The following is a 13,648-nucleotide window of genomic DNA, read 5'->3' on the forward strand; positions in this document are numbered from 1 at the left end:
CAATGGCCAGTCCCACTCACCATTGTAGTTTCTGCTATTGAACCAAAGCTGTTGATAAATATGTTGCAGGTAACATTTACAGGAGGACCTGCAAGTTGAACAATAAATAGAAAAATTGACAGGTTGCGTTCATGACATGTATTAAGTATTGTTGTTTTCTTGCCAGTGGCATCATAGCACTTACCATTGTGGTTTCTGTGACTGATCCAAAACTGTTGATAAAAATATTGCAAGTAACGTTTACTGGAGGACCTGTGGAATGCAATAAAAATGTTGCAATATACATTGAAACAAAAGTACAGATCCCTCAGCCTCCGTACAATCTGGTACAGATGTGGCTGGAAACAAGTAGAAAGTGAGTTTTCCCCCTCCCAAAAATGTAAATGTCTACCAAAAGGAAAATATTATCAATACTAATTTAATTATCCTAGTTTCAGTAACAGTTGTAGCTTCAGTAAAAGTTTCATATAAATATACAGAACCATGTCCTTCTTTTAAGGATTTGCGAGAAGTGCCTTCCTGCCTTCCTTCTCAACTTTACAATTGAAAGACTCCCTCTCCACGCCTATGCTGTTCTGTATGCAATGGTATGCCACCGAGTACGCAGCAAGGGCCACTTTTCACATTGACTCCAGTCCACTGAAAACAGGGCTTAGACAAGCAGATCTCTCTGCACCTGGTATGGAAATGTCTGCCTTGCCATAACAAAATATTTTACTGCTGTCTGTTCTGACTTGACACAGCTTTCGTTAGACGGCTATACATAATCTCTTCCCTCCCACCCACTTTCCTGCTATTTAGCAGTCACCGAAGTGTAGCACAATGAATAGGGGCATAATATTTAATTTGTTATCATTAGCCTGCTAGTTTTTCAGATGTGATGAAGTAAACAAGGATTTTCAACTGAATCAAAAATCAGCGAATATAGATTAATACTAAATGACTGATTTTCAGTGATTCAAAAGTTGATACAAGCATTTAATCTCAAATACCCTTTTTTCTTCTCTTTTCTCATTACTATTTTTAATTATGTAAGTTTTGTTCTATTTCCAAAAAACCCAAGATATAGAACATAAATGCCTATGGGAAGTTTCATTACTGCATCTGAAATTGCTTTACAAAGAATAGAAATATTGCTACTTCTTTTTTAAAAAATTAGGAAGATGAAGTAATGTGCCCAGAGGCTCCCAGAACAGTACAGTGTCAACTTCCTGAGTGTTAGGCCACACACACATTTCAGGAGACAAACTTGATCTGCTTCAGAAAGAAAATCCACAACAGTTATGTATTTTAAGGCTATTAAAATTCAGTAAAATTTGTTGTTCAAGTCTGTTTTTGTAACAATTGTTTTTAAAATAGACTTCCTTTTCAGCTTGTAAAATATGTTTTATCTTTCAAAACTCAAATTATGGCAAATCAAACAGTCTGCTATTTTCCTTTGAAAGAGCCATATTTTTTATTTTTTCCTAAACCTCAGTATAGTTTAGTAAGCATCCCAAATATTTTTTTCCTTGATGATATTTCTACCAGCTAGGGAGCTTGGCTAGCATCTTTCTTCAAATCTAAGTAATTAGAATTGCAAAGTCATTCCGGCTGCAAGCTCCCTCTGGATATCATTGAATCTAACCCACCTGCTTAAAGCAGGGTCAGCTAGAATAGGTTGCTCAGGACCATGTCCAGTCAGGTTTTGAATATCTCCAAAGATGCAGGCTCCACAACCTCTCCAGGCAGCCTGCTCCAGTGTTCAATCACCCTTACAGTAAAAAATTTGTTACTTATGTTTATGTGGAATTTACGGTATTTCAGTTTGTGCATCTTATCCTGTCACCAGCACCACTGAGAAGAGTCTGGCCCCATCCTATTTACATCATCCCATCAGATATCTATAAAATTTGATAAGATCACCCTAAACCTTCCTTTCTCCAGGCTGAACAGTCCAAGCTCTCTCAGTTTCTCCTTGTACGTCATACTCTCCAGTCCATTAATCACTTTCATGGCCGTTTACTGAACTTGCTCCAGTAGGTCCATGCCTTTGCTGTACTCGGAAGCCCAGACCTGGACACAGTACTCCAGATGTGGCCTCATCAGGGCTGAGTAGAGAGGAAGAATTCCCTTCCTTGACCTGCTGGCAATGCTCTGCCTAAGGCAGCCCAGAATGCCATTGGCCTTCTTTGCCACAGGGGCACATTGCCAGCCCAGGACCCCCAGGTCCTTTTCAGCAATGCTGCTTTCCAGCAGGTCAGCCCAAGCCTGTACCAGTGCACGGGGTTATTTCTCGCTAGGTGCAGAACTTGGCATTTCCCTTTTTTGAACTTCACGAGGTTTCTGTCTGCCCATTTCTCCAGTCTGTTTGTCCATTCAATTTCTCCTCCGAATGGCTGTGCAACCATCTGGTGTATCAACCACTTTTCACATGTTTTGTATCATCTGCAAACTTACTGAGGGTGCACACTGTCCCATTGCCCAGGTCACTAATGAAGATCTTAAACAGCATTTACCTCAGAATCAACCCCTAGAGTAAGCCATTAGTGACTAGCTTCCAGCTGGACTTCATGCCACTGATCACAATCCTTTAAGCTCAGCAGTTCAGCCAGTTTTCAGCCTAACTCACTGCCTATTTATATAGCCTATAGTTATTCAGTTTGTCCATGAGGACGTTATGGGAGTCAGTGCCAAAAGCCTTACTACAGTTGAGATAAGCAACATTCACTCCTCTCTCTGAGAGGATCCTCATTCACGAAGCCAGTTGTTTCATTGTAGAAGGCTATCAATCAGGTTGATTAAGCATGATTTCCCTTTCATAAATCCATAATGACTACTCCTAATTTCCTTCTTGTCCTTAATAAGTTTGGAAATGGTTTCCAGTATTATTTGCTCCATCACCTTCCCAGGGATCAAGGTAAGGCTGATTGGCCTATTGTTCCCTATTGCTTTCCTGTTATTCTTGAAGGTATAGGTGACTCTTTCTTTCTTCTGGTCCCCAGGAGCCCCTTCTCCCAATTACTCTGATTTTTCAGAGATGATTGAGAGTGGCCTTGCAACAACACTGGCCAACTCCCTCTGTTCTCATGGGCAAATCCCATCAGGGCCCATGGACTTGAACGCTCTCAAGTCAAAATGCCTCCAGCGGGTGCATACAGCCGGAGACAGCATGGAACATGGCTATGGAGGATCCTCTTGCACCTCTCCTGGGAAGCTTCCATGCTTGACTGGCTCTCTGAAATGCCTGTATACCAATGCGCGCAGCATGGGGAATAAACAGGAAGAGTTAGAGATCTGTGTGTGGTCGCAGGGCCATGATCTCATTGCAGTTCCAGAGACATGGTGGGATAGCTCACATGACTGGGATGCTGTCATGGATGGCTATGTGCTTTTTAGGAAAGACAGGCCAGGAAGGCGAGGTGGTGGAGTTGCTCTTTATGTGAGGGAGCAACTAGAATGTGTGGAGCTCTGCCTCGGGGTGGATGAAGAGCAAGGTGAGAGCCTATGGGTAAGGATTAAAGGGCAGGCTGACATGGGTGACACTGTTGTGGGGGTTTACTACAGGCCACCTGATCAGGAAGAAGTCGTCGATGAGGCCTTCTACAGACAGCTGGAAGTAGCCTCACGCTCACAGGCCCTGGTTCTCATGGGAGACTTCAACCACCCTGACATCTGTTGGCAAGACAGCACAGCTAGGCACAAACAGTCCAAGAGGTTCCTGCAGAACATTGAGGATAACTTTTTGACGCAGGTGGTGGAGAAGCCAGTGAGGACAGGTGTGCTGCTAGACCTTGTACTAACAAACAAAGGTCTGGTTGGAGAGGTGAAGGTTGGGGGCAGCCTTGGCTGCAGTGACCGTGAGATGGTGGAGTTCAGGATCCTATGAGGAGGGAGCAGGGCAACAAGTAGGATCACAACCTTGAACTTCAGGAGAGCAAACTCTTCAGGGACCTACTTAGGGGAATCTCATGGGGTAGGGCCCTAGAAGGAAGAGGGGTCCAAGAAAGCTGGTTAATATTCAAGCATCACCTCCTCCAGGCTCAAGATGGGTGCATCCCTCTGAGTAAGAAGTCCAGCAAAGCGGGCAGGAGACCTGCCTGGATGAGCAAAGAACTCCTGGCAAAACTCCAACACAAGAAGGAAGTACACAGAATGTGGCAAAGGGGACAGGCCACTTGGGAGGAATACAGGGACGTTGTCAGAGTGTGCAGGGATGCGACAAGGAAGGCTAAGGCCCATTTGGAATTAAATCTGGCAAGGGATGTCAAGGACAACAAGAAGGGGTTCTTCCGATACATCAATAGCAAAAGGAAGACTAGGGAAAATGTCGGCCCACTGCTGAATGGGGCGGGTGCCCTGATAACAAAGGATACAGAGAAGGCAGAGTTATTGAATGCTGCCTTTGCTTCAGTCTTCACTGCTAAGGCCAGCCCTCAGGAATTCCAGAGGCTGGGGACAAGAGAGGAAGTCTGGAGAAAGGAAGACTCTCCCTTGGTGGAGGAGGATCGGGTTAGAGATCTTTTGTCCAATCTTGACATCCACAAATGCATGGGCCCCAATGGGATGCACCCACGAGTGCTGAGGGAGCTGGTGGATGTTATTGCTAGGCCACTCTCCATCATCTTGGAAGGGTCCTGGAGTAACAGCAGAGGTGCCTGAGGACTGGCATAAAGCCAGTGTCACTCCAGGCTTCCAAAAGGGCAAGAAGGAGGAGCCAGGAAACTCCAGGCCTGTCAGCCTCACCTCCATCCCAGGAAAGGTGGTGGAACAGCTCATCCTGGAGGCCATCTCTAAGCTCATGGAGGACAAGAAGGTGATCAGGAGTAGTCAGCATGGATTCACCAGCGGGAAATGATGCTTGACCAATCTGACAGCCTTCTGTGATGGAATGACTGGCTGGGTAGAGGAGGGCAGAGCAGTGGATGTTGTCTCCCTGGCCTTCAGCAAGGCTTTGGACACTGTGTCCCATCACATCCTCCTAGGTAAACTCAGGAAGTGTGGGTTGGATGAGTGGACAGTGAGGTGGCTTGAGAACTGACTGGATGGCCGAGCTCAGAGGGTTGTGGTGAATGGCGCAGAGTCAAGTTGGAGGCCTGTAGCTAGTGGTGTCCCCCAGGGGTCAGTGCTGGGTCCAGTCTTGTTCAATGTATTCATCAATGACCTGGAGGAAGGGACAGAGTGCACCCTCAGCAAGTTTGCTGAGGATACTAAACTGGGGGGAGTGGCTGACACACCAGAAGACTGTGCTGCCTTTCAGAGGGACCTGGAGAGGCTGGAGAGCTGGGAGGAGAGGAACCTCCTGAAGTTCCACAAAGGCAAGTGCAAGGTCCTGCACCTAGGCAGGAATAACCCCATGCACCAGGACAGGCTGGGGGTTGACCTGCTGGACAGCAGCTCTGCTGAGAAGGACCTGGGAGTACTGGTGGACAACAAGTCAACCATGAGCCAGCAGTGTGCCCTTGTGGCCAAGAAGGCCAAGGGGATCCTGGGGTGCATTAGGCAGAGTGTTGCCAGCAGGTGGAGGGAGGTGATCCTGCCCCTCTCCTCAGCCCTGGGGAGGCCTCCCCTGGAGTACTGTGTCCAGTTCTGGGCTCCCCACTACAAGAGAGACATGGCACTACTGCAGAGAGTCCAGCGGAGGGCTACAAAGATGAGGAGGGGACTGAAGCCTCTCTCCTATGAAGAAAGGCTGAGAGAGCTGGGCCTGTTCAGCCTGGAGAAGAGAAGACTGAGAGGGGATCTGATCAATGTGTACAAGTATCTGAAGGGAGGGTGTCAAGAGGATGAGGCCAGTCTCTTCTCCATGGTGCCCAGTGACAGGATGAGAGGCAATGGGCAGAAACTGAACCACAGGAAGTTCCATCTGAACCTGAGAAAAAACTTCTTCACTGTGAGGGTGACAGAGCATTGGGACAGGTTGCCCAGAGAGGTAGTGGAGTCTCCTTCGCTGGAGATATTCAAAACCCGCCTGGAAGCAATGCTGGGAAATATACTCCAGAGGACCCTGCTTGAGCAGAGGGGTTGGACTAGATGATCTCCAGAGGTCTCTTCCAACCTCAACCATTCTGTGACTCTGTGTGATTCTGTGACTTGTGTAGGTCCAATTTGTTAAAGTGATCCCTAACCTGATCTCCCTCTGCCAAGGGAAAGACTTCCCTGCTCCTGGCTTTCCCACTGTTCTCAGGGTTTGAGATTCCTGGTCACTAGGACACTGAGGCAAAGAAGACACTGGGTACCTCAGCCTTTTGTGTGTCCCTTTCACCTTTTCTTTTATCTCACAACATCGTTTTGCAAGAGCTGCATATCTGAGCACCACAACTTCCAACTTCTCAGTGCCAACAGAACCCAGTTATACAAGCTTAGCTATGTTAGGGAAGCTGCTACCACATTACTGACTGCCGTACAGACATACACTAAATAGTTAAATGCTAGAATACCATATATCACAACAACACAAACATCACACTTCATTTCTGTATCTAATTGTATAATATCCATTATTTTCCTTTCGCTAATAGATTTTGAGTAGTATAAGAATTTGGTAAACCTTAGTGTTGTCAATGAAACCACTTACAATCTCTTCACCCTCAGAGTTATCTTGAAAGAGCTTTGCTGGTGAGATATTGCTCCTTTTATATTTACATTTGTTTGTTAATATCAAAAGTGCAGTGGGAGATTTAAAAGCAAATGAGAATAGAAGGTACTTACCAGAAGATCTTAAGAACTAATCCTTGATCATGTAACTCACAGATTCTGAGCAAAGAGCCCAATTTCCTGTTAAAGTCAATCTGTTTGCGATGAGATTTGTAAATGCGCCTAGGAAATATGGGCGAATGAAATAAATAGAATTCTAACAGATGCGTATGAGAGGAAAAAGATAACTAACTGAGCACTAAAGTTTGCAATACTTTCATTCTTTTTTTTTCTAATGATTTTTTTTTGTTGATGTTATTATTCCAGTGGGGAGGGGTTTTACTTGTTTTGTATGTCGTAAGAAAGAAGCGTGCTTTAAAGAGATCCTATCACACCATTTTTTCCAATGAAACATTTCATATACTCAAACTTCTTCTGCAAGATTTGTCTAATCTAATCGTGCATTTCAAATTAAAGCCATAAACTTCTGTGAAGTATAAGTGCGGTCTGTGAACATGATCTAAAACTCTTCAAAAGCAACGGAAACATTTAATTTGATTTTACTGCCTAAAATAAAATTTCAAGAAAGTTGACATTGCCTCTAAAAAAATTAAGCAAAGTATACCATACAATCAAATCTTTTTTTTTTCTCTAGTTTTGCTTTTTTCACCTAGAATGCAACATTCTAACAGGCCAGATGCCTTTCAGGCACATTCAAGATAGTCAGTCATTTTTGAGGCATGAGGTAAAATGCCACTTTTCTTGAAAGAACTTAGTCCAAGAAAGCAGGTAGATAATGTGCAAATCCACCAGAAAGTAAATGTATGTTTGTCTGACAAACAGCTAAGATATCGTTTATATTCTCCTACAACTACATTCCTTTTGCTTCCCTAGACAGTTTGATCTTCCTGCCTGCTGACAGGACTCTCCAAAATACCTCCTTTTTAAAAAGACCTGACATTAGAAAGTGCCATACACCTCTTGTGACTTGAGGGCACTTAATACTTGCAGAAACTCCTAAGCATTCATCTGCTCACCTGACTGCAAGAAACCCTGAATATCCTAGAAACATATTCCCCTGGATTTGCTTTGGCATATTGCCTGATGATTCCTGTACCAAAGGTGTGCAGCTGTGATCTTGCCACCATCTGGCTGGAGAGTGAGTCCTTTCCTTGTCAGCTGCCAGAGGGGAATGAATGGGAGGGAGTTCCCAAGCTGAGTAGTGAGCGCCAGCGTATGTATACTGTGTGTAGTATTTTTTAGTTCACATTATGACTTTGTCCTACCTACCAATAGAACAAGGTTTTTCCCATCATCGGGGATGTTTTACTTCATTCTGTATGTAGGGGAGAAAGGTGAACTGATCTTCCCTGCTCCCTGTACCATGTGGGGCAAGATAAAGACCAGGACTGTGTGAAATCCTATTTGACAGTAGGGATCCAGCAAACAAGACTAAGGGGCAACGTGAGGAGACAGCAATCCCAACCAAAGACTGTGGCATCCCCTCATCTATGGAGTGGTGATTTCAAGACCAAGCTTAAATAAGGGAGGGGAGGGCAGGAGAAGACCCATGCACTGACCTGAACACTGGTAATGCAGATCCCAGGACAGCAGGGGAGGGTAGCAGAGCTCATCAGAGACTTTTTCTGAATTGCCAGTTCTGGAGGCAGCTAAGGTCTTAATAACCATTTCTTCTCAACCAACCTGAACAGCCCTCAACATCCAGAACAGTCTTCACGAGGCCTGAAACAGAGCTAACCCTTATGGAGGGGTCTGTTTCTGGAGTTGCAGTACTACAGGTACCTGAACTACCACTTTAAAAGCATGCTAACCTGTCTCTTCATGGCCTGCAGGCACATCCCTGTAAGTCAGTCAGCAGAGCTGAACTATCTTTGGGGACATAGGTCATTAGTCATGGCCATGGTCATTGGACAGGAACAAGCTATTTATCCTTCTAGCTTTCTTCCCTCCTCCAGACTGCGGCATGCAGGGTAATGACTAGGGAAGTGCCGTCAAAGGTAGCTCCACCAGTCCTGAGGCCAGGGACCCTGGAAACAGGGCCAGGGAGAGAAAAGAGTCTTTGATGCACTAAGAAAGTTTCTCAGAGGCACAGGGATCCTGCAGCTACTCCTGAAGCAGTGCAGCTTGCACACTTCTTTTCAAGGATCTGCCAAAATGCATAGTCTAGCCCTTGGAGGGAAAATTCACATGATTTAACAATTTTGCTTCAGGTAAGAAAACAGAACACAGACCACAGTAAGTCTTTACTGCAAATACCTAGGTGAGCCTTCTCCTCCTTTTCCTTTCCTTTTGACCTTTGGGCAAAACCAATGTCTTCCTCCATTTAAATATCATCATTTCACTAGAGTGTTAACACCAAGGGATATGTGTCTGTCACAGGAGGCAAAATTAATGGCACCAGAAAACATAGTTACCCTGAGGCTTAAAAATCAAGGTAGCATTTCTTGTTGGGGAGTGAGGCCTTTCATTTAGTCCTTTTAAGGGATTTCTGTGGAGTGCCTTGTGCCCATCAAACAGAAAATCTCTTCTTCTTTAGAAGTATTCACCAAAAATCCACTGCACCACAGCCATTATGCCATTATTATGCTTACATCACTTTTATTATTCATCAATGACAATTGTACCCATTAAGCCAAAAGAAATCCAAACAAACAAATACAAGGGCAGAGATCTCAGGGACCTCTGAAATAGAGTAATTATATGGTACTTTGCACCGATCCAATTTGCTGGAAAAATCAAATAAAACCAAAACTATTATTCTGCTTCATCAAGCTAAAACCAACATCCTCTGAAAGTTCATCTGTCATGTACAATAACTTAGTTTGCTGAGCATACCATGACTACTGGTAGGAATGTAGCAACAGTTTTGGGTGTGTCCTGTAGCATCTGAGACTCAGAATAGTATTCAGTAGTACCAGTATACATTTATGAGCAGAATAAAGTTAAGAGAACACAAAGGCATTTAAAGAGACAGAACCATACCTGCAAAGATATTTAGGTATTTAAACCCTTTTTAGAAAACTCATTCCCACTGATATCACTGACCCCAAATACCACCAAGGATCTGACGAGTATCTTTGAACAATGCTTTTTATTGCAATAGGATCTATAGTTTGGGAAGGCTGTCTAAGTGACATACCCTACCCAAAGCAGAGGGAGAGATGCAGGCTACACTGAATAGAATTAGCAGGTAAGCATTATAGATAGACGAGTGTCTTAAATCCTGTTTTTCTCTACAAATATAAATAAATGAAATGGCATCAAGAGAACCCTTCTCCCAGATGAAGACTTAAGTTACTCCCTTCACTTGAATAACTAGAGGAAACATCTGAGCAAAAATCCAGCCTTACAACACGACCTTGATACAAAAAGGGCATGTCAAATTAAAAAACTGAAGGCCCTTCTTTGGAAAAATACGATTGAAGACATACAAGGCAAATACTCTAGTTACTGTCAGATCCAGATGATTACAGAATGAGATGTAGAAAGAAAACCTCTCTGAAATAAGTACAGCTAGAGCCATCTATATATATATTGAGATAGTCTGAAGTTAAACAGTAAGTAAAGAATTTTTGAAGAGGTATATGAGCTTTCAGCTGTGGGACTATTGCTGAATGTAATGGAAGTCATGCCGGCAAAATCCTATCAACACTTCACGGAAGGAGAATCCCTGCTAAGATGTATTTTTTGTGCATTAAAGTGCTTGTGAAAATTGTTGGATTGACACGCTTCAAGAATGAATGCCTTTGTCCATAGACTCAGCACTGGAAGAGGAAGGCAAGTCTTAAGCTACAACACTCTGCATTTAGAATTATAAGATAGTCCATATGACGTGTTCATCTTTCCCTGCCTCTTTCTGCTAAGGCTGATAACAGAAACATATATTACTGTCAGCTCTGGGCTGCAATGGGATATTTCCATGCAGGTTATCTAATAGACATTGCACAAGAACAATTTTCAGGTACAATTTCATTTCATTCCCCAAACCAGGAGATCAGAAATGAAAAGCTCTTTAAACAGATGACATGCTCCTGATTTACCTAGCTAACCTGCGCTAGTCTGCAAAGAAAATACAGCCGTAGCAATCACAGTGGATTGTATAAACTCACTGGAGCAGGCTTTTACGTAGGTGGTTTGAGGGCTGCTACCAGTGTAGTCATGGCAGGCTGGAACTCACTGGAGGCCATTAACCTCAGGCATTATAGCTTGTACTGAGCTCTCTGTCGTCTCTGCGTGGCATGGGGCACCTCTGAGCGAATTACTTGAAAGCTGGCTCAGATATTCCTACATAGGCCTCAGTCACACTTGTGACTGAGTGCAGCCAGTCCCAGAGCTAAAGCCTTACATGTGTAAATGAGCCTGTGGAAATAAATTTGAAAACCAGTGAGTTAGAAATCTTAGATTCATAAACTTCTCATAGGAACCAGAAGCCTTAGCCCAAAGTTACTTTGTACTTATGTTAACTTTGAAAACATTCAGATAAATGCTTTAATTCTTCCTTTATCCATCAGATTATTTTTTTCCTTGAGGCCCCTTTTGTATTCTTTCAAATCTTTCCATCTCAAGTCATGACAAACACCTCATTGCAAGGCATTTCTTTCCGAAGCCTTCCTTCCTGCAATGCAATAGAGCAATAGACGGTATTTGGGGAGATTGAACTGTAGTGCTTTTACTACGGTATGAAAAGATGCAGACATCTGCCCACTGTCTTATCACAAAATAGTGTTCACTGAAAGGACCAAATGGGAAGGAGGAGGCTTTCAGCCTACTGGGAGTGGGTATCAGGGACACTCTTTGCACCTGATTCTGAGAAACTGCTCGACTGCTTTGCACTGATGAAGATACAGCTATTTGTTGCTGATCAGCATGTGAACTGCATAATCTGTGCAGAGGCACAGGACACTGCTTAATATGGTTAAGTAAAAGATGGTATTAGCTCTCTAGTCATGAAACCTGCACTCCAGTATAGGGTTACACTCCTCCTAGGTAATCTTAGTTTTAATAAAATTTATAAGTTCATTGTAGCCAGCACACCTAAGAGACCGCAAGCAAACACAAGGTAAAAAATGGGTACTGAAAACAGAAGAAAGAAGAGAAAATATACTTAATAACAAAAAAAGGCGTTAAGAACAATATTGAAATTCTGTTGACCTGATCTAGGCTTCATTTTCAGCCAGAATGAACTGTTCTAGTCTTCTGCTCTGCATACTTGCCTCAGAAACATTAATTTTCAAGAAAAACCTAACTATTGTTTTATTCCTTTTCCTCTTCATATTTCTTACTTTGTTCCTTCTCTATGGATCTGATCTTACACCACAGAAATTAACAGAAACTCAGCTGTAAGTATCAATAAGCACAGTCTAAAATACAGGGCTTGGTCAATATCTCTCTCTATGGGCATGGTCTCAGAATCTATTTTAACTCTCTTTTATTCCTCCAAGCCTTGGGCATTCACTTTATATCACATTTCTGTCAGCCTTTCCTTTAGTATCTTCATACTCTTCCTCGCTTTACTGTCAGAAGACATATGCAGGCATTCAAGAAAAAGAGCAGTCTGCCTGACTAGCATTACCGACCAGACATTGATTTACAGCTGCTAGAGAATTTTACACCAAATGATATATGGGACACAGATGAACAACGGGATTTAGACTAATGGTATGGCTCAGGCATAAAGGCAAATGACAACAGAACTGGATGGCAGTCTGCAACTGCTCAGCTATATATTCACCACAACTCACACTAAAAACTTTCCCACTATTTTTAAACCTTTTGGCTGTTTGGAGCTTCCTGTTTTTTGACCTCCTTATAGTTCAAATCATTTCCATACAATCTATGCAAAAAATGACTTTGAAACTGATGCCACTTTCCTGACTCTCAGCTTCAATGATCCCATCAGCTGTTATGTCGTATGTTTAGCTCAGTCTCCTGTCACCTCCCTTTAACAACTCCCCTTTCCCTCTGGGAATCTCTTGTGCAGTTTCCCATACCCTGAATACCGAACAGTATCAACATCTTTTAACTGCAAGTCCTCCTTAAAGCACTTCTCTGTCTCAGCAATTTATCAGCCATCAATTCTTCCTATATGTAAAATGGCTGGAGAAATGGGAGAGGGAAAGAACTCTTCTGCAGCCGAGAAAATCAGCAACTTATAAACTAGCTTTTTAAATTTTATTTTATTTTTATCTATATCAAATCACTTGTTGTAAGCAAATTGCCAGCTTTTTAATGTGGGATGCTCACCACATTACTGAAAGGAGCATTACATGGCTTTCACATAGGCTTAAAGCTTTGCTGACATAAAGCACGTTGCAGGATCAGGGCGTATTGTCTTTTCCAGATTCTATCACCAGTAGTCCTGCTGAGCAGGATTCTGCTACAAAGTCATCCAAATGAGATTACATTCACATTAAAGAGCTAATTGGCCTGAATAAATGTGGCAGAATCTGACCATAATTATTTACAACTTTGAATAAGTCCATTAAGTTTTTCTCCTATAGAAAAAAGTTAAAGTCTGTTTTTAATAGGTTGTACGTGCTTTACGCCACACAAAACACACCCCACAACTGTGACAAAAGCAACATTCTCAGGGGTGTGGAGCCAAAGAGCTGCAAAATTCTCCTCGATGTTTATATTTGGGATGGTTATTCTAACCAGACTGACCAAAGGCTTTTAACACCTCAGATTGCTCCATCTGATGAGATATTACTGTCTGGAAAAGAAAATTGCTGCCATCTGAAACTCTTACGTGGAGTGGCCCCATGTGTATTTCAGTGTGGGCATGTGTATGTGCATGTGTTTATGCACAGAGTAGGCAATATTCACAGCTGAAAGAACTGATTTGGCCCCATACATGTAATTTGCATGTTTCTCTTCAACAAAGTGAGATATTGCTTTAAATTGCAGAGTGAGAGTTTAAAGCAATATTCATGACAAACTTGTATGATTATTTTATTTATATTTTAGGACTAATTCTATATTCAACATGGTAAACAGCACAAGAAGAGAGAAC

At 42.9% G+C, this 13,648-nt stretch overlaps 1 protein-coding gene across 7 annotated transcripts in view; it reads right to left on the bottom strand.

Annotated features, from left to right (window-relative positions):
- The window catches only part of GLRA2 (glycine receptor alpha 2), a 133,803-nt gene that overhangs the window by 108,464 nt on the left and 11,691 nt on the right, over window positions 1–13,648 (bottom strand). For 3 of the 7 annotated variants that reach the window (XM_009683631.2, XM_068919727.1, XM_068919762.1), the window contains exon 3: window positions 185–252. The exons of 1 other annotated variant lie outside the window; for it this stretch is intronic. In XM_009683631.2, the coding sequence (XP_009681926.1) occupies window positions 185–252 (68 nt within the window). Of the gene's footprint in view, window positions 1–20; window positions 89–184; window positions 253–13,648 lie in introns of all 7 variants that reach the window. 3 more of the 7 variants (XM_009683632.2, XM_068919737.1, XM_068919778.1) reach the window with 2 other exon arrangements.

The sequence above is a fragment of the Struthio camelus genome, chromosome 1, assembly GCF_040807025.1.
Source record: "Struthio camelus isolate bStrCam1 chromosome 1, bStrCam1.hap1, whole genome shotgun sequence".
NCBI lineage: Eukaryota > Metazoa > Chordata > Aves > Struthioniformes > Struthionidae > Struthio > Struthio camelus.